The 26,008-nt window shown below is 57.7% G+C and overlaps 1 protein-coding gene across 1 annotated transcript; it reads right to left on the bottom strand.

Moving 5' to 3' along the window:
- On the bottom strand, positions 1-25,688 carry LOC118623593 (protein Daple-like). Its single transcript, XM_036251347.1, has 9 exons — positions 25,602-25,688; positions 23,051-23,197; positions 22,270-22,426; positions 18,885-19,069; positions 15,706-15,843; positions 13,081-14,156; positions 12,132-12,251; positions 8,981-9,206; positions 1-924 (listed from the first exon to the last, which is right to left on the bottom strand). The coding sequence occupies exons 1-9, from the start codon at positions 25,686-25,688 to the stop codon at positions 1-3; spliced, it is 3,060 nt and encodes a 1,019-aa protein (XP_036107240.1).
- Between the last annotated feature and the right edge of the window lie 320 nt (positions 25,689-26,008).

Below are 26,008 nucleotides of genomic sequence, written 5' to 3' on the forward strand. Positions count from 1 at the left end.
TCAGGGGTGCACACGCTCTCGCACACGCTCCCGGCGGGCGTGGGGAGCCACGTCTGGAGACCTGCCAGGGCTCTTGGCAGGGCAGCCCTCTCGGTGGCCCTGTCCTGGGACCCTGTCCCCCTGTGACAGGCTGTGCCCCACCCGGCCAGGGGCAACGATGGTTGCTTCCCCTGAGTGTTGGGGGGTCTGGGGCTTGGTCCTGGCGGCTGGGGCTGCAGCAGGCGCGAGGTGCTGGAGCTGGGAGCTGCTGCCCCCTTCCAGGGCAGGGGCCGGGGCCGGGGCGGGCTGCTGCAGGGGGGCTCTCTCCTCCTTTGGGGGAGCCAGTGAGAAGCGCCTCATGTCCAGTGGCCGGCTTCGGGGCCCGGGGCCCTGACAGGAGCCACCAAGCTTTCCCACGAGGGGGGTCCTCTCCTGGGCCAGGCTGTGGGAGCTGGGGGGTGTGGAGCTTTGCAGGGGGTGGGTTTCTCTGCCCCCCGAGTTCTCGGAATGCCCAGGGTTCTGAGGAGACTCCTGTCTGAAGGCCTCCGGCCTGCTGGCCCGCAGCAGGTGGGCGGAGGCCAGGCTGAAGGCGCGGGTCAGGGCCGCAGCCCCGCTGGCAGGGGCGTGGGCCGTGGGGGCCGCCGGCGCCTGCCGGGTCTGCCCCGAGAGGGGCTGGGGGGGCAGGGCCTGCCTCAGGGGGGCACTGGGAGCGGCTGCGGCCTCAGCAGGCCTGAAGTTGGGCTTCGCGTACTGCCCCGGGGCCAGCAGCTTCCCCTCGGAGGGGCTCACAGCCAGCTTGAAGGCGGGGGCCACAGAGTGGGCGGGCACCCGGGCCCCTTCCTTCCTGGCGGGTGGTCCCGGCTGGCCTCCGGGGGTCGGGGTGGGCAGATCGCTGGCCTTCCTGAAGTAGTCGCTCAGCAGGTCATCCCGGCAACGGGGAGCGTCCTGCAGAGAAGGGAGGTGGGAGTGAGGGCCAGGAGGGTCCTCGGAGAGCCCTCTGCCTCCCAGGACACCCCTGGGCAGCCACATGGCCAGGACTAGAGCTTCGCTCCTGCTCAGCCTTTTCATGGCCAGTGTCACCCCCACCACACACGCTGCCCCTGGTCAGGGTGGCGGGGCCGGGGCAACACACAATCAGGGAGAACCGCCAGCCGTCACTCAGGCAGCCCCCTAACTTCCCCAGGAGGGGCACAGACCCAGGGGGAAGGGCTTTCCACAAACCCATCCACGGGAAGGCCGGGGCTGGAGCTGCCACAGCCTGGTCCAGTCTGTGCCTCAACCCACCAGCGGAGCGGGGCTGAGCCGGGCCGGGCGGACCGGCCTCGTCCCTCTCAGCACCGGCTCAGACGCCTCGAGAGGGCTCTGCCTCAGGCCACCAGGAGGGACCAGGCCAGCAGCTCCTGAAAAGCCAGACCGACCGCACCCCAAGTCCTCGCTGCCACCAAGACGTTTCTCTGAACCTGGGAAAGGGGTGGCGGGCCCCCGAGGGGAACTCAAGGGTGCCCAGGGGACGGCCACCCGGCCCAGCAGCTGTGCCCGGGCTGGGCATCCCCCGGAGGAGCCAGTCTCCTCTCCCCCCATGCTGGGGGTGGGCAGAGCCGCCGGAGGCCAGGGTCTGACCCTGCTCTGGGAACTGCGGCCTCTGCCGGCAGCGCCCGCCTGGAGGAGCCCCGTGGAGGTGTCTCGAGCTGACAGACACCGCCCAGGGAAGGGAGGAGCTCCTGGGAGGACGAGCGGCAGGGGTCACCCGCGGAGGGAGCAGACCCCGGCCAGCGGGCCGTGGCAGGGAGCAGCGGCCCAGGGGCCATCTGCACCTGCCAACACTCCGGGCCCCTGAAGACATGTGGACGCTCAGCCTGCCGGAGACACGTCGGCTGTTTCCACGTCAGTCAGAGTCACAGGTCCCGGGCGTTTGCAGTGAGACCTGTGCTCGTGCACACAGCAGGCCCCGTTATCAATGCTCCCCCGCCAGCCCTGAGCTAGAAACCCAGGTGTCACCGCAACAGCCGAACAAACCCCAAACTCGTTCAGTTCTCCAAGCAACCTCGCAAGGTTCTGTTACCACAACCTCGAACAGGTTGAGCAACTGCGGTTTAGAGCTAAGCAGGCCCCACATCTGGAGAAGGCAGACAGGATCTGAACCCACGGCTGTCTGCTCTGCAGCTGTCTTCCACATCACTGGGCTCTTCCCCACACTTTTCCACACCTCTGACACCATCTTCACGACCCCCCTCTCTGGCCACCCCGACTGCCCACTGTGACATCCCCCAGCATGAACACGGAGGGAGTGGGGGCGTGGGGGGCACCGCGGTGACTTCCACTTCTCCAGGCTGCTCAGGCGAGGGGAGGGGAGTCAGGTGAGTGGGGTGAACACGCTGGGAAGATGCGGGGAGGTGGGGGTGGTTCTCAGGAGTGGAGCATCAGCTTCCACAACAAACTTCTGCAGTGAGATAATTTTGGTCTCATTTAGGCTGAAAAGGACAAGGCACCATCTGGGAAGGTGGAAGTATGCAGATTCTCCGGACCCGACCTCAGAGCTCCTGAGTCAGGACCCCGGGGCCCAGCCGGTGTCCAGCAGCCCCGGGGAGCGTGATGCAGGCCAGCGCTCAGGAACCGAGCATCAGACCGGGACCCTGGAGGAGGGAGGGACGTGTGGACCATGCCCTTAGAACCTGCCTGTACCTCTCTCTCCCCCTAGTTCTCCTGCTAGGATAGCCTCACACTCCAGGCTGCTATTTGATTTCACTTTAAGTCATGCTCCTGCCTGTGCAATGACTGGGCTCCAAACAGCAGCCGTGCTCTGGCCTAAGGATAATGCAGCCAAAGGAGCTGCTGCTCAGTACCGGGGAGCCCCTTCCCCAACCTACAGCACAGGGCCCTGAAAGCTACCCTCTCTCTCCTAGGGGCCTTGTTCTCTCCAGGTGGCCGGAGGGAGGAAAAGGAAACAATCCAGCCCCTGAGGGAGGATGCTGACTTCCTAGGGACTGAACCCTGTACCAGCAACTGCCAGCCAGAAACATTCCGGAATCCAACGGCCACCAGTCAACTGCTCTTTTGCTGAGGACTGCAGTGCCCTGTGCCTGAAACCTGCTAGCTTCTCTCTGACAGCAGCCCTGGGTCCTTCCCGGGGGCAGCAGGGCCGCCGTGTGGCAGGCAGCAGGGCCTGCCTGGGCTGAGAGCGGCTGCCAGGGAGCTGCTGCGGGCAGAGCTGGCCTTGCAGCCGCGGGCCCTCGCGCAGGCTCCGCAGCCTGGGAGCAGGCACAGCCTGGGCTCAGGGTGGGATCCAGGCGGAGACAGCCCGTGGGTCAGGCCTCTGGAAGTCCCGGGGGGACGGTGTTCCCAGCTCCTGCTCGAAACCAGGCAGGGCTCCTGCGCTGCGGAGCCTGGGAGAGGGGCAGACTCCTGACGGCCCACAGCCCCTGGGCAGGTCTGCCTCCGGCACACGGCACCGTTCCCTTGACATCCAGCGGCGAGAGGCCGCCCATGCAGGGTCTGGCCAGGAGCGCAGAAGGGTGCCGGGCTGCCCTGCGTCACTCAACTCATCTTCTCCCAGGGGTGTGGCTCTTTTGTAAACAAGGGGGACCAGGTCCTGAAGCTGAGCCAGGCTCTTGCCCTCCACTCAGTCAACCAACCTCCACATCCAAGACCCTGCCAAGTCTGCCCGCTGGAGAATAAACCGCCAACATTGCCTATTTTAGCCCAAACTCCAGTTCGCCTCCGTGCGGAGCTACTAGTTGCCACCAATCCCTGCGCAGCGGTGGTGGGCTCCAGGCCTTTCCCGCCGGCGGCCTGGGACCGGCCCCAAAGTCACACAGCTGTGGCAGAGCTGGGGTCTGAACCTGTCTGTGATGCCAAAGCCTGTCCCAGCGCGGCCACCGTGCTACCACCTCTCAGTTCGCGAGGCCCCTCCTGCCTGCGAGCCAGAGCCTTTGAGAAGGACCCGGCCCGGTGCTCTTCCCTCTCCGTTCTGGGGGCCTGTGACTCACCTTTGCTGCGGCCTCCTGGGTGCCGGGACATGGGGGTGGAGCTGGACGAACAGGTCCGGGAGCCCAGCTCAGACGGCCAGGCCTTCGTGGCTGGGTCAACAGAGACATCCCTGTGGTCAAGGCTGCCCCTGTGTGGGGATCCTCGCTTCGGTTTTAGGTCCCCAGGGCCTGGGACAGAGAAAGACATTGAGAAATGGGGCTGCAGAACCCCGTGCCAAGGTGGGGCTGCCACGCCGAGGCCTAGAAGCAGAGGCCGCAGGGCACACGGACCACAGGGACAGAAGCTGGGCTGAGCGCCTCCCGGGCTGGGGTCTGCACAGCTGGGAGAAAGCAAAGGACAGACTCAAGAGGCTCAGCAAAATGTCAGGAAAAGTCCAACACATGAGCCACGGGGCACACCTGCTGGGTAACACTGTGTGTCACTCAAATCCCTGATTTAGACAGACCCCGCAGACATCTGCTCAGGACCACTGAGCCTGGAGTGAAGGCCCCCAGGTCCAGGTGTGCACCCCACCAACTGGCTTCCTCACTGCAGAGAAGATACTGCCGCCCTCACAGTGATGTGTTTAAGGAGTCCTCGTCTCTGCATGGTGCACCGACCGCAGGAATGGTTTTCACCTTGAATTTTGTGCTTTTCTGCAATCTCCGAATTTTCTACGATGAACATATACTCTTGTCAAAGTTAAATAAAATCCTTACTTAAAAAACAAAGACATTGGGCCCTGGCCGCTTTGGCTCAGCGGTTAAAGCGTAGGCCTGCGGTCTAGAGAGACCCGGGTTCGGTTCCCGTTAAGGGCATGTACCTCGGTTGCAGTTTGTCCCCGGCCCTGGTTGGTCGTGCGGGTGGCAGCCACTCGATGTGTCCCTTTCACGTCGATGTTTCTCTCTCTCTCTCTCTCTCCCCCCCACTCTATCTGTACAAAAAATGGAAAAATGTCCTCGGATGAGGATAAAAAAACAAAACAAAAAAACAAAAAAACAAAACAAAACAAAGACATTGGGAGGTACAGAGCAAAACGACCTTCAACCACTTAGGGGATGGGTTCTCCAAACACAAGTTAACAATTCATACGGTTGGAGGGCCCAGGGCAGTAGGACAATGATGTTCTGCACAGGACCTGCTCCAGGCAGCCCAAGGTCTGTGGACCCAGAGCCACGCCCTCTGTTGGGATTCAGGCCCCTCCCTGCCCCCTCCCAGGACCTGACCCCCTGCCCCTCAGCCACTCAATGTGTAGACCCACTGTGAAGTTTTAAGGACCCAAGTCTTACAATTTGAGACATAGGGAAATTTTGGATTTTGAAAGATAACCTTGATGAGAAGCAAGAGTCAGGTCTGGTGGAATGAATCGGACAGGCGTCCACGGGTGAAGTTAAGATGAGGAGCAGAGGACAGGTGGAGGTCAGCAGCAGCAGCGATGGCAGAGAAACCGCGCGTGCCCTACAGCATGCTGGGAGATGGGCTGGAGGACCAGGGAACCAGAGCAGGTGATGAGACGAAGTCACTGCCGCACCCACTGACCTGAACAGTGTAACTGCTACAGATCTACTTTATGGGACCTTGTTTTATGCTCTACTGGTTTTCCATTTACAGTACTGAAAATAATCTTTCTTTTTAAATAAATTCAAGTGGAACCAGTCAGTGAGTCAATGAAGGCACAACAGGTGAGGGAGCACAGGTGACAGAGACATGGCAAAAACCATGGCGATGGCCCAGGCTGGCTGCAGAGAGAAATCCCTGCAGTAGCTGAAGGCCTCTGTGGACGGGCGGCCCCGCCCTGCCGGTGACTGTGGGCCGACGCTCGGTCTGTCCACGCTGGTCTTTCACCAGGATCTCAGAGGTCAGAGAAGCTCCACATGGTCATAAAACATCACTCTGAGCCGAACCCTGGCTCAGCAACATCCATCCAACTGTTCAAAATGTTGAGTGGAGGAAAAAGTCCTTCAAAACATAGAGCGCATCTAAAAAGGGCATTATGTACTAAAGCCAACAATTCCAAGCTGACAGGGAAAGGGGAACAAAGGGCAGCAGGTTTAAATTTAGTGCTTAAAAGGTCTTAGAAAAGACTCACTTGAAGAGGCCATATATTTCAGAAAGCACAGCGACAGCGGGTCTGGTCTGCGTCACACACGGGCATGACGTGTAAGCCTGCAGGTACCATGGAAGGGGGCAGCACATGGCTAGGGACTTACTTACTACGGACATCCTGGCCCAAGGACCTGTGTGGATGTCCCGAGGCTCCCCTCAAACTGTGCTGCGCTGTAGGATGGTCCAGAGGGTGTGTGTGATGACTGATCTCTTTTGAAATCAGAATCCACGTTGGTTACTTTAAGTTTGGCTTGGAAGTGGGGTCAAAAAGAGAGAGATTCACTATGGGTCATCTGGCCTTTTGTTTGAGTTTCAGGAATGAAGGGGAGAATAGGGTGAAGACATCGACAAAGGAACAGGATCAGCAATCTCTCTTTCTAAAGAAGGGAGGGGCTCTTGGGGGGGCGGTAGGGGATGACAACACAGCAGGCGTTTAAAGAAAGTCGGGTGGGCCGTTGCAGACTTGTCTTTATCCTTGCTTTGGCTTCTCAAAAAGTCATTCTTTTTGCGCTAAGTTGCTAAATTGTTATCCCCGGGATAACCCAAGAGAGGAAGGGGGAAAAAAACACAACAAATAAATGAACTAAGTAATAACAAATGATGCTCCATTAGCTAAGTGTACTTGGGAAACCAGAATCCTGTCCCGCCGGAGAGATGGAAACAGTGCCCAGGGCACAAGCAGAGTCGGGACCTGGTGAGTCCTTCACGCTCTGGCCCATGTGATCCATTTAGCGCCTCCCTGCGCCCAAGGCTTCCTTACCTGGAGGAGACCCTGTGCTGCTCCAGGACCAGGCATCAGACTGTTTCAACCTCAGTGTTTACATTATTACACAAGACTGTTTATCAACTGAGGACCCGGCGTGTTCTATTCGTCCACTTTAATGAGAGGCTCCTTGACAACCCGGCTCACACACAACTCCTGCTCCTGTTCAAAGACCTTGGGAACACTGAAGGCTGTGTTTCTAGACTTTTGTAATGAAACAGTCTACCTGAACATTTCACTGGTAATTCTTGTACATCTAAAGTAACCTCTTCTGGCAGGATGAGTTTGGAAATAATGAAAATACCTCTAGGATACCAAAACACCCTCAACATCAAGAATCAATCCCATGTAGATGCCTACGCATCCTGTGCTCCAAAGCTACACTCTATGACCTTCCAATAATAGTTTTATAGGAACAAACAATTGGTCTACGTGTCTGTACATGTCCTATACATGAACGTAACTGATTTACCCAATTTCTGATTTAGGATTCAAGTCCAGAGCAGAACCTGCCTGATTTCTGTCTCCACAGCACCACCCGGTGGCCACAGCTCGCACCGCAGGATGAGGGAGGGATGGTCGGCGCTGGTGCCCAGGTGTGCTCAGCACCTGCAGGGACCACAGCAGCTTCCGCTGCAGGCAGTGCTCGCAGGGGGAAGAGCTCAGGCTCCGGACTCTGTCAGACCTGGGTTCGGGTCCAGCTCTAACACTTCTCTCTGGCAAGGGCTTACCCTTGTCAAGCCTCCCTTTCCCAGCTCTGGACCGGGGGCAGGAGCGGTGCTGTCCTCACGTGGTGGGCAGAACGAAATGAGGTGGAGCAGGTCAAGCAGCGCAGGGGATGCTGCGCCCAGATAGAGCCCCGGGCCCGTGGCTGCTGCCACTCGGTCCCCACCCCTGCTCAGTCTGGGTCAGCACTGGTCTGCACCTGTCGGCACTTCTTCCTCGGAAAGGTTTGCTAACTCAGGGAGGCTGACTACAGTTCCTGGAGTCAACTTGGACAATAACGCAAGTTGAGGTGATAAATGTCAAAAACTCAAGTAGCCAGGACAACAGCCGAGGCCACAGAGCTCTCTGGATCAAACGCTTCCTAACCAGCTTCCCCACCACCTCCCTGCACGCGAGCGTGTGCCTTGTCCTCTCCTGTACAGACTGAGCGCGCGGGCACAGACCCCACACTGTGCGCTGTCACTGTGGCCTCGCGAGGGACACAGGTCCTGAAGCGCATGTCTTCGGGAAGGCCTGTGCGTGTCACACTCAGAAGGCGGCTGCCAGCGCCCGGGCCTCGAGCCAGGCCTGGTCGTCAGAAAGTCCTGGAGTCCCTCACACACGTTACATTTCACAGGGTGCACGTTGGGACAGTTTATGGATAAATAATCTATAAATGATATTTAAGACTAAATTTGACAATTAAACCATGTTTAAGGCAAGGGCTTTGCTTAATATAATGTAAGAGGCACTTGCTTTGCCCCCAAACCTTAACATCTCTGCAATCGGAATGCAGCCTCACGGTGTCAGTCACCGGGCGAGGAGGCAGTTCGCACAACCGATTCACTCTTTAGATGTGCTCACGGCTGTGCAGATGATTGACAGCCTCTTAGATCCGATGAAATACATACAGCCTATGCAACCAGAAATCCATTTCAGAACCCCTGACAAACCCCAGACGACAGCCTAAGTGATGAGGCACCCCTGGTGGGGGGACTCAAGGCCAGCTCAGGTTGGGAAAGAAAACTGGACCTGATCAGCGCCACCAAGGTCTTGCTGAAGGTCCTGCCTGTGTCCAGTGCGTGCTGCGTGCGCTGGGATCTCCTACAGACACGGCTTCCTCTGGGCCTGGCAGGACCGAGCTGGACTCTGCGGAGCCTGTGTGGACACTGCTCCGGATGTTCGAGTCCCTGCCACCCTTACATGATGCGGGCGGCTCCTCACGCTAAAGTAACTAAATTATGGGCCGAAACTGCCACAGCACTGCGGTGGGCGTCGATTTTCTACTTGGCTGTGAACACACCTAAGGAGGCAGATGTGTGTGTGCAGAGCGCCCCCTCCAGGCTCCTGCACGTGTGTGCACATCCATCCATGCGCTGCCTCCTTGCTCCTGGCCTGTCCCCCAGGGAGACCTGAGATCCTCCCCTCACTTCCAGCCTGTAGCAGGGCAGCCCCTCCTACCTTTGTGGGGGTGCCTCCCTCTTCTACCCAGTGGGAGCAGTATGGGGTGGACTGCAGAGGCTCCAGCTGAGCCTGCAGAGGCTGAGAAGTGGAGGGCATGGCCTGTTCTGAGGACTCCAGTGGCCAGGGCATGCTGCCTGAGGTTGACGTGAGATGCTCACTGCCACCCTCCTCCTTCCGTTTCATGAATTTCACTAAGGCTTTGGCTCCAATCCAGTGGTTTGTCCTAGTTGGAAGAGGAGTTTTAGGGCATAGTCCACCCGCCCTGCCCCCCGGGTCACTGGTGCCCTAACGCGAGCTGGGATTTCCACCAGCAGCCTGGGAAGATGGCTGTCAATTTGGGGTTCAGAATGATGGTGCTCTTCGCCATCACCTCAGTCATCGTATCTGGGCTCGGGGTGCACAGTCTGCAGTGAGTTCGCACAGACCAGGGACGGGAGAATCGTTCCTCCTGGCAGAAACCCACACTAGTCCCCGGGAAAACAGAACCTCAAATTCAGCTCTCAACTCGACAGTCTGTGCGAGACCCAGGACGTGCTGCTCCGCTGATCTAACCTCGGCTTGTCGGCTATTTCCCATCAACGGGCCGTTGTCGAGAAGCCGGGGCCCCGCATTTGTCGCTGGGTTAGTGATGACTGAACTAGGCGGGCAGACTGTGACCGTCCGGGCACTGAGGAGTCTGGGTGAGGGTCGAGGAGGGCAGAGTGGGCCGAGGACGTAAACCGAGTGGACTGAAGGGTAGGTCCTGGGTTGCAGCTGACCGGAAATGGAGGCGTCCTGACCCCAGCAGCCCCTCGGGTCTGACCCGGCCCTGCCCGAGCAGCTCTGCGCTCACTGTCCCTCCGTGTCCCACCTCCGTGTCCCACCGGCCTCAGCTGTCTGCTGCGGAGGGGGAGGGCCTGAGCCTGTGGTTCTGTGACCAAGAGAGAGGCCTCGCCCGACTCGTGGTGACTCGACTTCAAGGCTGGGCTGGGACAGGACAATCTGAAGGGCCTGCACCTGGGGCGCAGGCCTGGGACCAGGGAAGCCCTGCTGGACGGTGCCAGCCTATCTTGGGGACCAAGCCAGCCCCCAACCGGCTGCTGCTCTCTGGTGAAGGGGACACGTCTGTGAAACCGCCCTGGGGTCCCGTGAACCCGAAGGAATAGGTGAGACGGAAAGGTCCCGTGTTTGAAGACCATGCAGGCTGGTCCAGATGCCTGACCCGAGCTTCCCTCCCAGAAAGAAACACGGTTTTCCGGGTCCCGAAGTGTTGAGACAAAACCTAACACTCCTGCTCGAGTGGCTCTAAGACCAGACTCCGCCCCTGACCGGCTCCAGGCGCAGACGTGCGCCCTCCTCCGAGGACGAGCCTGAGCACGGAGGGCGGGTCTGAGGGATGCTCAGGTCTTCCTGTGCTGGGAGGACCTGCACGCGCCCCACACGGCGCAGCTCCTCACAGAGGGCGGTCTGAGGGATGCTCAGGTCTTCCTGTGCTGGGAGGACCTGCACGCGCCCCACACGGCGCAGCTCCTCACGGAGGGCGGTCTGAGGGATGCTCAGGTCTTCCTGTGCTGGGAGGACCTGCACGCGCCCCACACGGCGCAGCTCCGCCGCATGCTGGTCACTGCTCCAGAGGGCTCGGCTTTCCTGCCCGAGATAAGCAAGAACTGTTTCAGTTCCTGAAGCCTAGGTCAACTCACTTCTTCGGAGCAGGATCATATAACTTGTACTGTTCCATTATTTTTTCCTCCAGTTTCTCCTTATGTCTTTGTAAGGCATTTAATTTATCTCTGCAAACAAAGGAGAAAGAAAATCCCATCAGGTGTTAAATAAAACACACAAATATACTCATCAGCCAGCCTGGGACCTGGCCCAGAGGGGCTGGTATTTTTCTGGGATTCAGACAAAACTATGCTCATGGCCATCACGATGGCCGACTTGGGATATGTGGATGGAAGCATCTGACGTGGGTCCAGGAACCCTACCGCCTCGAGGAGCCCGGGAAACACCTAGGATCGGCTGTACGACATCTCAGGGGAGCAAACCCCAAACCATCTGAAAACCGAAGCTCAGAAACCCAATTGCTCTCTGGACGGGTCAGTTCAGGATGCTGGGCACTGTGGGCAGACATAAGGGGAGGCTAGCTCCTGTGGGTACAGAGGGACAACACTGTTAGTGGTGGGGAGCTCTGCCCTCAGGGAGTTAGATGGGCATCAAGGTTATGAAAGTCAGTTTAGTAAATCAGACCTTTGACCACAACCCATTCCAAAGCAGGTTTCCGATAACACTTCCGTGAAAGCAAATGCAAAGCCTTTTGGGGGCCAGACAGAGGAGATGGAGCAAAGGGGCCTGGGAAGACGAGAGGGAGTGGTGGGGACTGCGGTGCGGCTGGGCACAGGTGCAGGTGGACTGAATGTGGGACCTGCAGACCCAGTGCTGCCCTCGATGGGGTGGAGCTTCTGATTGTTTCTTCAAAGGCTCCAGAAACCCAGGTTGTAAAGCAACATCTCTGGGTTTCTACAGGGTGGAAATCAGTTGCCATTTTCAAAAACACAGACAGGACCAAAGGGACACCACTTGAACTTGGGCTGGGGGAGAGTCTGGCCTTCATGAGGCAGATAGCACGCTTTTGTTTGGTCTTGTCCCGGACAGGTGCACGCGGGGTACCTACACTGTGCTGCCCGCTGGGCCCCAGCTCCTGACCCCTGGTTTCCTTGCTGATACAGATGGGGAGGCGGCTAGCCCGTGGGTGGGGAAGGGACGTGGAGGTGGAGCATGGGGTGGTCTGGGTGCAGGGAAGGTGCGGGGAGCTCCAGGAGGGGGGTCTGGAGGAAGCAAGGCTCAGCCCTGGAAGGCTTCTGAGCCCTGGGCTGGCCAATGAGTCGATTCACTGGAAGGTGAGAGTTTAAGGGGTGCTGGTCTACGGGGCCTAGGGAGCTGCCAGGAATGAGGTCCGGAGGAAGACCCCAGGTGAGGAAACTGTGGCTTAGAAGAAAAGCAATCGGAGATGTACTGTGGGCCCAGGGTGGTCTTCCCCCTCTGTGCTGTGCTGGTGGGATGGTCCTTCCTGTGATCAGGAATGGCCTGTGGACCCGAGGGCTTTCCCAAGAGTTCACTGTGAAGTGAGCCCCTCATGAAGTGATAGCTGGGGAACCACTGGGCCCCTGACCATCGACCCTGCCGGTGGCTCAGCCCCAGCTTCGAGCTGTTCAGTGAGGTTTCCAGCTCCTTGATGTGGCTGTGCAGCCCCTCGTGCTCCCCCTTCAGCTGCTGGTACAGGAAACTGACCCTGGGGGTGGAGAGCCACAGGGCCAAGGCTCAGGAGCACTGCCAGGCTTTAACCCAGCTGTGCAACCTTCCTCAAACACCCTCTCTGGGCCTCTGTTTTCTCTTGTGTAAATGAGGGGTTGAACAAAATCAGCACTTTTCAAACTGTCTATTGGGCTTCTATGAGGCTACCCCTGGTGCCCACTTTGGGCTGGGGAGACAGAACAGGCAGCCTCACACACCGCTTCAAGAGCCTCACTGTTAAAATCTTTTATGCATGAGGTTTTGACATATCAACCTGTTTGGAAAAAAGGGTTCCATTAAAACACTTTTTAAAAACATGGAATCAGAACATTTTTGCTCTAAAACTCTCTATGCCCTGCTCTACTCCTCAATTCCAAGACCCCTACTAATTTCAACTCCTGAGATCAATGAAACACGAGATGCTTATGTAAATCCACTGAAATTATCATCATCATAATTACCCAACTGGGTTTCCTGGGGCAAGATTTCTATCAGAAAACCCACATTGCCTGAGGCTCATGGACTCAATTTGAACACAAATGGGTCTAGTTTGGTCCACACAGGTTTTTAGAAAAATTAAGTCATTTATCAACACTTACATATTTAAAGTTTCAACATTCAGACATCTAGCTTCTCAGCCATTAGAAGTCGTGGCTTAACGCCTATGTTATGTAACGAGACAAGGCGTAATTAATACAATGCACAATAGAGTAGATAGCAGAGAGCAGGGTGTCCGTGGACATGCGTGCAGGGCAGTGGTTATCTCTGGGGAGTAAGAGAACAGCTGATTTTCACAGCATGAGGCGCTGCTGTGGACAGACGCCAACCCAGCCGTTCCCCGTGGAGGGGCTGCCTGCACCCAGCTCATCTCACTCAACGTCCTCATGTGCATGGGGACTTGCTCGGTGAGGTCTCTGTTGTCCTTCTCCAGATCCTTCTGCTTGGTGGCTGCGTCCTTGCAGCATGCCATCTCCTTGTCCAGAGCTGCGGACAGCCTGGCAGTGCTGTCATCCAAGACCACGTCCTTCAGCTCCACTTGCTGTTGAAGCTGCTTCACCTCCTCTTCCAACAGCTTCTTGTCCTTCTCCAGCCGGGCCACCTCCTGCTCCAGGGCCTTCCTGTCCTCGGACCTCTCCAGCGGCTTGTTGGCGAGCTGCTGGGTCTCCAGGTCCCGCTGCAGGGCCTGGTGTTCTGCCTGCAGCTCCCCGAGCTCGTGCTGCAGGGCCTGCGACTTTTGGCCGCTGGTCTCCAGGGTCGGCAGCAGCTGCAGGTTCTCGGGGCTCCCGCTCTGGTAGCTGAGCTCCAGGCTCCCCGACTTCGTGCTCAGGGCCTTCAGCTCCTCGCTTCTCTGCTCCTCCTCCTGCTCAAGCTCCTGGCTCTCTGCCTCCACCTGAGCCATCTTGGCCTTCGTGAAGCTCACGGTCTCCACCATCCTGCGCAGCTCCAGGTTCTCCTCTTTCAGCTGCTTGTTGTCCCGCTCCAGCTCCTCGAGCTGCACCGACGTGTTCCGCAGGGTGTGCAGAGACCTGCTCAGCTCCTGGTTCTCCAGCGTCAGATCCTGGCTCTCACGCTCCAGGGCGTCGATCTTCTCGGTGGCCGTGGTGCTCAGGGAGGTGAACTTCTCGGCCAGCTTCTCGTTCTCCTTCTCCTGCCGGTGTAGCTCCTTCTCCAGCTCCTCCATCCGCTTCACCTTCTCCTTCACCTGCTCCAGGTCCCAGAGCAGCTGCTGCTTCTCCAACTCCAGCTGGCTGAGTTTGCTGCTGGTCTCTGTCACCGTCTGGTGGAGGACTCTGTTCTCGCTCTCGATGTCCTTCATGCGGGCCTCACTGCCGGCCTGTGACCTCTCCTGCAGCAACCGCATTGCTTGGCTGAGATGATCCTTTTCTTGCTCAAGAAGCTGGATCTGCAGGAAAACACAATGGAAATGACATAGGCAGCTGCACGAGTGCATTTCAGTGACTTGGGTCCAAACTGGGGGACTAAAGTGTAGGCCTGGAAAGGCCACCCACCTTGGAGCCAAAGGAAGTTCTGATGTTTCCAGAGGCCTGATAAGGACACTAGGTGAAGGGCATAGAGACTCCCATTGAGCCAGTCCAAGTCCAAACCCATTCACAGCAGCCGGGGTGATTAGGAACATAAACCACATCTCCTCTTCCCTAAAACAATGGAAGTGCCCTGGCTGGTGTGGCTCAGCTGTTAGAGCATCGGCCCATGGACCGGAGAGTCACAGGTTCTAATCCTGGTCAAGGTCACGTACCTTGGTTGCAGGTTCGATCCCCAGCCCTGGTTGGGATTATGAGGGAGGCAACCAGTAGATGTGTCTCTCTCACATCGATGTTTCTCTCTGTCTCTCTCCTTCCCTCCCACCCTCCCATCCTCCCATTCAATATAAAAATCTATGAAAAAATATCCTCGAGTGAGGATTAAAGAAATAATAATAAAATAAAACAAGAAAAGAGCTTTTGGTCCTGGCGTGCGGGAGGCACTCCCCCCGCAGACACCGCAGGTGACCTTCCCTCTGCCCTCAACACCCACCATCCCCACCCCCGGCCTCCAGCATCCTGGCCCCTTCTCACCCTCCAGGGCTCAGTGTGAGCGTCAGCTCCTCAGAGAAGCCCTGCACCAGACTTCTAACTGTCCTGCCCCTAGCAGGACTCTATCCCTGGTCCCATGTTTTTCCTTCAATAGCACACGTCTGAAATCACCTGTCCATCAGCCGTCTAGACTGTAAGCCACATCAGGGCGGCCCCTTCTGTCTTTGCACTGTACATAGCACCATCCCAACCCCCTTCTTTTGCTCTACTAGAGAGGCTAAAAAACGCAAGTACTTGATACCCAGCCTCCCTTGCAGCTAAGGGCAGTCATGTGTTGGGTCTGGCCAATGAGATGTTAACAGTGGGTCCTGAGGAGGTCTTTCTTCTGCCCCTTCAAGCTCCACGTTCTTCCTGCCCATGTCTTTGGGAGGTACAACCGCCACTGCCAAGTCTGGCTGAGCCGAAGACAGAAGCCTGGCTCCTGGGGGGAGTCACTGAGTCACTGCCCAGCACTGGACTGCCTGCCCTGGTTCTGGTGTGAGGCAATCAAAGCTGGAGGTTTGCCAGGGTTTCCGGTGTGACTCTGGGCATTTGGAGCGGGATCCTCTGTGTCCTGCGGGCCTGTCCTGTGTGCCGCAGGACACTGAATAGCATCCCTGGCCTCTACCCACCACAGCCAGGAGCACCTCCTCTGTCCTCCCCCAAGTCATGACAACCGAAAACAAGACAGCCAGTGTCCCTGGGAGGTGAAACCTGTCCCCGTGCCCCTAATGAGGGTGGGAATTGCTGGTCCAAGCTGCAGCTGAGCAAGGGAACTGGTAGCCCACGTATCCCTACTGATCGATGACCAGGACACAGCTGTGACCTCCCTCTTGTGGGCAGGGCTTCCAGGGGAGGCGCCCACACCGGAGGGCCTACCTGCCTGGCGCTGTCAGCTGTCCGGGTCTGCATGTCATAACGCAACTGCTCTGTCTCTAAGATCAGCTCCTCACTGAAGGTCTCCAAATCCTGGTTGCTCTGCTTTTCTCTCTCCAGCTGGGTCTGCAACTTTTCCACCTACAGAGCCAGAGACCCAGCTCATGCACATGTCAGTTTCACAAGCAAATTAGTTTTAAAGCAAACCCCAAACCTGTGGGCCCCACGGACTACTTTAACAGGACTTTTCTCAAGGAAAAGCTCCTTCCCGCCACTTCTCGGGGAGGTACAACAGCCACAGCCAAGGCTGGAGGGACAGGAAGAGAGGAGCCCGGCGCCTGGGGGCCTCCGGGAGCCGCTGCCCAGTCCAGGCCTTGTTCTGCAGTGACCTCCCCACACACACCCCTGACCACTGACTCAGCCCACAGGGTGCACGTCCAGCTCAGGGAACAGAGAAGGGCTTGGGCACCCAGCTCTCCAATCCTCACCCGCACTGCTCCCCCCTTTGGCCTTGTCTACTATCCTAAGGGTCAGGCCACCTGCCTGGGGCCAGCGGCCACCACCGCTGGGTGCCCTGCAGGGACGTCACCTGGTCAGGGACATTCCCACACTCCAGCTGCTCAGAATGGTCTTCTGCTATGTCTCTCCTCCCTCTCGCACCCAGGTAAAAGTGTCACCAAGGCCTGTCCTCTTCCCATGTGCTATCCCCCCAAACCCTACTGTCCCCCTGTGACAATGCCCCCCAATCAGACTGGGCTGGTGCCCCAAAATCTGCATGTTTGACTTGTGACCCTGATGTCGCTGGTTCGGGACAACGGCTCTGAACTAAGCAATGGGTCTCCAAGCCGAAGTTCAGACGGTTCAAAAGCTTCTAAAGGCCCCGAACCTCAGGCACCGAGTAGCACCTCTGGACGTAGGACCCGGAGGTGTGCAGGACCCGGTGACAGCCAGGACCCAGAGCCTGCTCCAGGCCCGTCGGCTGCGGGCTGGCACCGGTCGCGCCCGCTCTGCCCACTTCTCGGGCTGGGGCCGCCCTGCCTCCTCCCTCGGGGCCGGGCACTGTCTCGGGCGCCTCCGGAAGCAGCAGCCAGGCAGGCTTCTTCCCCAGGAGAGGGAGGGTCGGGCACAGTGGGGCTCATATCCGTGTCCTGACATCACCCTGTCAGCACACCAGGCCCCCTGCCCTACGTGGGGACCCGAGGCCGGGGGAGCCGCACCCAGCAGGGCCACGTCCTGCGCAAGGTCTGGGCCCAGGGAACCAGATCTCCCGAGGGCAGCGCTGGCCTGAGGGTGGCCCCGAGGAGGCAGCACTGAGCGGTTGTCATTAACCGTCACTCAGAGAAGGGCACAGGGCTCTGAGAAGTCGAGGGATTTGCCCAAAGCTCCACCGTGAGGATGTGGCAGAGCTGGGACGCACCGCAGGGGCCCCACCCCAGCCTGCTCACCCAGTGGGGGACTGTGGTGTGTGCCCCCAACCCCCGCCTTGCACCCCTGCCTTACTGTTAATACCTCAGCCCCGTGCCCCTTCCTCCCCAGAGAAAGGAATTTATTCCAACCTTTGCATTTCTGATTGTCATTGCTTCTAGACTGAAGAGGTGACTGAAAACAGAACAGTCACCTCTTCAGAAGGCAGAACCAGCCCTGCTGGGTCAGGCTGGATGCAGCTGAGCAGGACAGGAAGGAGAAGCGCTCCGGCGCGCAGAAGGGCCGCATTCCCAGGACCCCCGGTACCACACACGGGACAGCTGGTCGGGGGCCTGCAGCGCTCCTTCCGCCAGGACTCTGGGCCCAGACACGCCTCCCGCGGGCTGTGGCAGGACTGCGTGGCGTCCTACCAGGGAGGGGTCCAGCGAGGACGCAGGGGTGGGACCCGAGGACAGGGGCACAGGGGTCATGCTGGAGAGGTGGCACCGCCAGTCCTGTTTGTGCAGAGGAGGGACTGGCCTTGACCCGAGGGCAGGAAACGTGCCAGTGGTCATTTCTGAGGCCTGCAGGCCTTCTGCACAGACCCTGAGGACCCCCCAATTGGAGGTCTCATCTTTCTAAAGGTCCATTCTTTTCCTCTTGGCTGAGGACAGACGGCCATTTCTAGAGACCTGTCCTGTGCCAGGCCCATGTGATGTAACACCCACTGTCCAGTGGCTCTCCCTGTGCTGCGCTGGCCTGAGAGATGGCACGAGATGGGCGTCCAGCGTCCCACCAGGAAAGGACACACTATCTGGCAGCTGCTCTGATGTGAGGCTCACGACACTTCAAAGGGACAGGAGAGGGACTAACTGACCCTCGACAAGAGGCCTGGGGACAGCGCCTCACAGAGGAGGGGGTGTCCCAGCTCTCACCCAGAGACATAGCACCAGCGGAGCGTGACCAGCAGAGCCCAGGTCTCCCGTCTGCAGCCCATGTCCCTCCACTCCCGGTGCCTCCGCGACCAGTGACACTGCAGGACTGGTGGGCAGGTCGGGACAGACACCCAGACAGCTGAATGCACCCGCTACAAGGTGGGCAGCAAGCCAGAGTGCTCTTGCCTGGCCCCTGGTCAACGTGTGTTCAGAGCCCACCCTGCGGCTGTGCCGTCCTCGGGTGGCTGTCTGTCCCGATGACCGATCCCTCTGCCCCGCCCTAGCCTCTCCATGGCCCTTCCTGCCACGTGCATGGAGCCCCTCCTGCCTGCAGGACGGCCTGGACTGTGAGTCCCACTGGGCCCCTGGGCCCGGTGTCCTGAGGGGCACATGCAGCTGAGCCCTCTTTTCTTCCTCATCCCGTCCACTGAGAGGGAAGGTGAGCTGGTCTTGTCCCCCAGCAATGCCGACAGGCCCGCACTGCCCTGCTCACACGTGTCCTCCACACCGCTGCCCTCCCAGCTCCGCCCAGGCTCTCGAACAGGGCGCAGCGCTCTGCTCCGGGAGCACGTGCTCGGTGCTGGACCCTGGACCTATACTGACCATGCGGCCCTCACAGCACCTATGTGGTGGGGACATCGTGAACCCCATTCATCAGGAGGCAACAGGGCACACAGCGGTCAGTCGTGCCGGTCACACTGCTAGTGAGTTCTCCATGACGGCTCCTGTCCGTCCAGCACAGCTGAGGCGTCACTGGGTCTGCATGTCTCCCACTGCGCATCCTCAGGACACCGGGTGCCCACCGGCCGCCTCCTTGCCCGCACATCCGCACACCCAGGTCACCTTCTTGCTGAGCTGCTGCTTCTCCTCCTCCAGCCCCCTGCACTGGCGGCTGCGCTCCTCCAGGACCAGGGACGCGTCCCGCAGCTCCTGGATGGTGCTCTGCAGGCTCTGTTTCTCCTTCTCCAGCTTCAGGATGTGGCTGGAGGCACATTCATTCAGCTCAAGCACAAACGATTTCCTGGAGGCTGAAGTGCAAAGTCGGGTCAGAGCCCAGATTCCAGGGGCCTGGGCTCCACTCTGCCCGCAGCCACAGACGGCCATCAGTCCCAACCCCAGGTGCGCGGGCCTGGGATGGGCTCCCACGGGTCAGCGGGTGTCCCTCCCTTTTCACGGGGTGCTGTTGCTGTCAGCACCTGACGGCTCCTCGGGCAGTTAAGGCCCCTCTACGGGCACAGCTGGGGTCTGTTAGGGGAGCAACCCAGAGCTTAAGAGGAAAGCAGGTGACGGTGGAGAAGCCCATGCAAAAGTTCAACACCATGGAACTGCTAGAACCACTATTCCCAAGTTCCAACCTGACCTCAGGTGGAGGATGTTAGAGGCTGACAGAGCGAGCCAGCAGATGGCATTCCCGGGCCAGCCTGAGAGCAGTGGGAGTCTGGGTGGCTTGCGGGGGGAGAGGACATGACGACTAACTAGTATGTCTTCCAGGGCGGTGGAGGCTATGGGTGCCCATGCCCAGGACTTGCCACCCTGGATAAGGTCCTTGAGACAGAGATTTCATTTTGTAATTATAGTTATATTGCAGAAAGACTGAGATAGTCTATTGAAACTGCTTTAAAAATTCCAAGGGTGCCTTTTTGGTGCAGCTCAGTGGATTGACCGTCGTCCCCTGGACTGAGAGGTCCCAGCTGGATTCCTGGACAGGGCACATGTCCAGGTTTTGGACTCGATCCCCAGTGGAGGGCATGCAAGAGAAGGCCAACCAATGTTTCTCTCTCACATCGATGTTTCTATTTCTCCTTCCCTTCAACTATCTCTTAAAGAAAATCAAGGAAAACATATTTTAAAAAATTCTAAGTGAGACAAACACATAAGTCAGATAGAAAAGGGCAGATTCCGTCCTTTGAATGCGAAGAGGAAGGGAGCACAGACCCGAGAAGGACGGGCGGTCTTGGCCATCCTGTCACAACCAGGTCCATGGCTTTACGTAAATTCTGGGGCATTTTCAGGAAAAAACGAATTTAGATGAGAGCCCTCGAAAGAGGGGTCAGGACTGCTCCCGCCCTTGTCCCTCCGAGGCCACATGCTCAGCCCTGGAGCCTCATCACACTGGACTGCGGATGCGGCCGACCCACCTGCTCCTCCTCCATCAGCACACGGAGAGGGGAAGGCTCTCCCAGCAGCCGCTCAGCTGGAAACAACATGTTTCCGGCAACTCGGGTGATCAGAGGATGACAAGTGCCTGCGTCTGGCTTTGCTTCTGCTCCTCCACCATGGACAGCAGCACGGACCCGAGAAGCCAGAACACTGAGGACCCCACGCCACAGGCAGTGCACAGCGGAGCGGCCCGGCCCCGTCCAGCGCTGACCACACACAGACACGCATGTTCTCACATGGGAAACGTGGGAGGGGCTTCGCCCTGACAAGGCTACAAGCGACACCGAGCGGCTATAACGCCACTAACTCACACCCGGGGATCACTAGACGGTACTTTGCTGCAGTCACTTATAAATTAACATTTAAAAAAACTGTGGTGAAATATACACATCGAATTTACCGTTTTAACTGTTTTTGAGGGTATAGTTCTGTGGCATTAGCTACATTCCTGCTGTTCTGTAACTATCAGATGTTTTCACTATTTCACACCAAAGTTCTCGTGGAAAAAGTTCTGAAGGTTCTCCAAGTTCAACAATGGAGTTGATTACAAGCCTCATTTCCTCAGAGACTATTATGAAGACATGACAGTTTATTGGGGAAACAGCCAATGGTTCTTTACCGGGTGCTACGCTCATGTGCACCCCAAGAGCCAGAACAATGGGACACCTTGAATAAGGCAAGGGTCACAAGGACAGCCATCCTTTATTGGTGCCCCGTGGGCCCGGCACTGTCTCCTCTCACAGGATACGCATAGCAACCCTGGGAGGCAGCTCTATTACCCCATTTTGCAGATAAGAAAACTGAGGTTTAAAAGAGGCACCCAGCCTACACGTGGAGGAACCAGGACTGTCAGTCAGGTCATTCTGACTCCAGAGGCCAGCACACCATCCACACACAATCACACTCATGCTTGTTTATTAGCTGCCAGCTAAGCAGCAGGAGCTGGGAACATCCACAATAAGCCATGGCACTGACCTGAAAGGGCTCACGAACTATACTGATCTGAATCAGTGAGGCCTCCAACCCCATCTGCCACCCTGGCCTCTGACAGAAATACATTTGGTCCCGCCAGCCTGCACTATCCTCCTGCTCCACCAGAGGGCAGTGCTCCTCCCCATGAACCTGAACTCCAGAGCAGGGATCCCCCCACACCGCCCAGCAGTGCCCAGACTCCAAACCACAGAACCATCTCACTGCTCACAATTAATAGTTTAATGAGCCGATTGTAGGTATGGAACTAATGGGACCCCTTGGATATCCAGCTGCTTTCAAAGCCTCTCCATGATGCTTAGGCATGTTTCTCAGAACTGGAAGAGCACGCCCCCCCTCCCACCCCAGCCTGACGCCCCCCCTCCCACCCCAGCCTGACGCCCCCCTGCTCTGTGAAGCTCTCAGTGAGCACGAACTTGCACTCTCGGGTGCACGTGTGCTCCGTGTGAACAGAGGAGCCGGCTGCTGTTTCCTGGTCTCAGGCCTCCTGCTGCACTGGCCACTGCCACTCCACCCCCTTCCCCTGCCAACTCAACACCTCGTCTGGGGTGCTGGGCACAAGGAAACCACAAGAAGAGGAAGAAGCCTGGGTCCCATGAGAAGCTGCCACTTAGCAGCCCCGACCCAGGGAGACAGAGAGCAGAGTGCATCCATCCTGCCCAATTATGCAAGGAAACCAAGGACAAAATGCCCAGGAAATAATCTCCATTTATAACGGACATCAGTGACCACTGGGGACATCTGCCCCCCAGGAGTTTCAGTCATCCATGGAGAGATCTAAGAAGTCCCCTGGCTGTCAGCATGCTGTAATCTGGGCTCTCCTGGGAATGTCCATGTGGAACTGAGAAATCTGGCAACACCTACTTTGTGTTTCATGTCCTGACATCAAGGCTGCTAGTCCCTCATGTTCTCCTTGGGGAGATTGCAATCAAAGGGTTCCAAATGGCCCTTGAATAAACTTCAATGTACATGGGGTGAGGGTGGGCTGACACCCAAGATTCACAGCCAAGGGCTCAGCCCCTGGATGAGGAAGAAGCCACAGCCAGGCTGCCTCCCAGGCACCAGGGCGGCTACCTACCATCTGAAAGGTCATCCGACAGGTTTATGTTCTCCGACAGCTGCTCCAGCTCCCAGACCAGGTGGGCGGACTCGCTCATGCGCTGTTTCTGCGCAATCTCGAGGACCATGTTCTTTTCTATGAGTTCCTCAGTGTGTTTCTGGTCTGTGTCTTGGGCCTAGTGCAGGGGGAGGGGAGGGGTGAGGATGCAGCCCGGAGCCCCCTCTGGTCAGGTTCAGGCCCCCAGACATCTACCCTCATCCCCCCAGGGTGAAGGGCCTTTGTGCACCCGCTCATTTCCCAAAACACAGCCGCACAGAAACGACTCCAGCACGGGGCCCAGCTGTGAGAGTTACACCCACTAAAAGGTATGTTGACCCAGTGACCTAGGTGAGGAAGAGACCTGACTAAGGTCTCCAACCCAGTGGAGTCTGAACAAAGTGATTCACAGCAAAGGGCTTTAAATCAATATGGTCACAGGCAGTCTCGTAGCCCCTTAGCAGGCCTCACTAACCTTGGCAAGGCTGTAGACACACAAATCACAGCTCAACCCACACCACGAACGCCAGCAGACCCCACATACATACATCCTCACAGAAAAGCACGCACTCCAGCCCTGTCTGCTGCGTGGGTGTGACGTGGCGCCCACTCAAGCTCTGACCTTAGCGAGCGCCTCTGGGCAGTCAGCGGCCACAGCACCGTCCCAGCAGAGCATCCCCAGGAGCTGAGCATCAGCGATGACACAGCATCCACATGAAGCTGCCCCAGTCTGCTTCACACGCGGTGACAGCAGCTGTCATACCAGCTCCAGGGTGCGAAGCTTCGATTTCAGCTGCAGGTTTTCTTTCTCCAGCTCGTGGACTTGATCACCCCAGGCCCGAGCAATGGTCAGCTGTTCCTCCACCATGGACTTGGTTTCCATCAAAACGCTGTTGTCTTCTCTCAGCTCCTGGTCAGCAAAAACATACACGAGAACAGTCAGACTGAGGCACTTGGTTCATGACGAAAGCGTCTTCCAGGCATCTGGACCCAAACCGACCCCCGAGGGACACAGCTGCTGCCCTGGGCAGTTCTGTGTCACGTTTTAGCTCCTGCACCACTTTCATCAGGCCAGGCCCACGGGACCGTCTCTATGGAACAACGTCCTGAATCAAGAAACAATTTAATTCGGGAAGGAAACACTTCCTCAGCGTCTACTTTAATTTTTTATCTTTTTTGTTAATCCTCCCCTGAGGATATTTTTCCATTGATTTTAGAGAGAGTGGAAAGGAGGGAGGGAGAGAGACATATCGATTGACCCTGACCAGGCTGGGGATTGAACCTGCAACCCAGCTACGTGTCCTTGACCGGACTCCAACCTGCGATCCTTCAGTCTGCAAGCCGACACTCTAACTGCTGACTCCATGGCCTTAGAGTGTTTGACCTGTATAACCTCGACTGGGTGCACGAGTGTACCTGCTGACAGGTATGGGACTTCCCTGAGCTGGTCCCTCAACAAGGAAGGGGTGGGACTAAGAGTCTGACCCGGGTTTGAGGGCTGAGTCTCGGCCTCTCAACTCGACCCTTATTCTCCTGATCTGGGTCCTGGAAAACACGGCCATGGGGACGAGTTTTCGCTCAATACACGGCTCTACCGGAACATTGACACCAGCACTCAGAGAAACTACAGCTCTGGGCAGTTTCCGGAAATGATGAGCCTGCAGACACAACAAACAGGGAAGAGCTGTGGACCTACTGTGCGTCAGGCACAGGCTGGGTGTGCAATGCCGCGGCTGGGCCCTCACAAGCCCCCTCACAGGAGGTGTCCGCTGACTTAATCCTGTCCCAGGTGCCCTGCACGCCCTGGGTTGCGGTTCAGCTCATTCCTCTCTTAGCTCTCTCGCCCCCCGGACCCTCCCAGCACCACTCAGGATCTTAGGGCGACAGAGTCTCCCCTGAAAGCCGTCCCAGTTTGGGAGCACTCCCGAGGGAACATGTCCGTTTCTCTCGGTGGGCAGTTTTCCGCTGTCCTTTCAGCGGGGAGTGGCCGGTAGCGCCTGCTTTCCCATCACGTGTTCATTTCCCCTGCGTGGGCCAGAATCCAGGATTCTTGGTAGAGGGGAGACCATGCCCCTTACTGTCCATGGACAGTTCTGATCAAAGCCGGGCAGCGGGTTGGGTTTGGTCGTTAAGACTCTGCAGTCACCTGGGTGTCCTCCCGCTGCCTGTCCCGGGCCTGCACTAGGCAGTCTCTGTCCCTGCCTCATCACACTGCACAACAGCCCCGAGAGGGAGGCAGGAACAGTCCCTTCCTACACATGCAGAGCCTCACTTGCATCAGTTAAGGAATGAGCCCCAAGTCACAAAGCCAGCAAGGGGTGAAGCGGGGGCTTGAACTCCACCTGGAGAGCTCCAGACCTGTGTTCTCCCCACTGGCCTCGGCTGCCTGCAACCCATCCTGAGGGGATCTGCGTGGGTAAGAGCCCCAACTGCTATCAGTGATGTGAGCTGGAGCACACAGGGGGCTTCAAGCAGGAAGAAGGCCCAGCTCTCCCTCTTTGGCCACTGCCCCCAGCACTCTCATCTGTGCTCCATCCGGTCTGCCCACCAGCACGCACCAGTATCACCATACTCTCAGGCCTGAGCTCCCACAGCAGAACCTATCCCTTCATCCTTGCCACCAACTCCTACTCAGCCTTCAAAACCCAGTTGGAGCTGTCCCCTCTGAGAAGTGCTTGCAGCTCCACTCTGTCCCACCCACTGAGTCAGATGCCTGGGCTCCCAGAGTGCCCTGGGCACACTGTGAGGCAACACTGAGTTAGCCTGTCCTCCTTTGCCAGGCTAGTCCCGTGGGCAGGACTATTCCACTTCTTCTCGTGGGCTTCCCAGGAGTGTTCAGTGACACCTGTCAGTTGAACACGCCATGCGGGGGAATCAGAGGTGGCATGTGAGCTGGACCCTGAAGGATGTGGAGACAGGCAAGGATGCACAAGTGTCCAGAAGCTGAACACAGCATGGGACACAAGGATTTATAGCTGCTGTTCATATATGTCTCAGTTTTCTGGGGGTATCAACCTCCACCGTGTATTAGGCCACAGAAATATGGGGAAGTCTGGCTGTGTGATGGGCTGTGGCCCCCTCTGCACTCCCTGATGGAACCAGTATCGATCATTAAACTGCTCTGTAAGGCATTCTGGGGGCAGATGTGTGGCTGTGCAGAGGGAGGCAGATTTGAAGATGGGAGAGGAAGGGCTCAGTTTTACTCAGCCCTAAAACTTTCTGTACAGACAGTTTTCCCCAGTGTGCTCAGGGCCTTGGGGCAGTGGTGCTGATGCTGATGGAGAGGTGAGGGGAAGAGAACGGGGGACCTTCACCTCTGCATCCGGCACCTCTACATCCACCACATTCACCTCTGCATCCCGCACCTCTACATCCACCACATCCAAATCTGTTTTACACATTGTGCTTCTGTGTAAGATTTCCCATGCAGAAGGTGATCAATATAGTTTACAAAGTGAGTGGAACCCTATGGTGGGCAGTGAGGTGCCCCTGGAGGACCATAAGCTGAGAAATGTCCCATTAAGTCAGGTTGGGCTTGAGAACCTGGATGGGTGCTGAGGCTACATGGCCAGGACATGCAGGGCGAGCATGAACACACATTCTGACCGAGCTTTCCCATCGACCGACCAGAGATTTTCCTTCTCAAACTCTTAGGATGTAAGACACTTGAGCCTGCCCGTTCTTAGACATGGCCTTGACAGATAGTGCCATTCCTGTCATC

Source organism: Molossus molossus, unplaced genomic scaffold, assembly GCF_014108415.1.
Source record: "Molossus molossus isolate mMolMol1 unplaced genomic scaffold, mMolMol1.p scaffold_m16_p_1, whole genome shotgun sequence".
Lineage (NCBI taxonomy): Eukaryota > Metazoa > Chordata > Mammalia > Chiroptera > Molossidae > Molossus > Molossus molossus.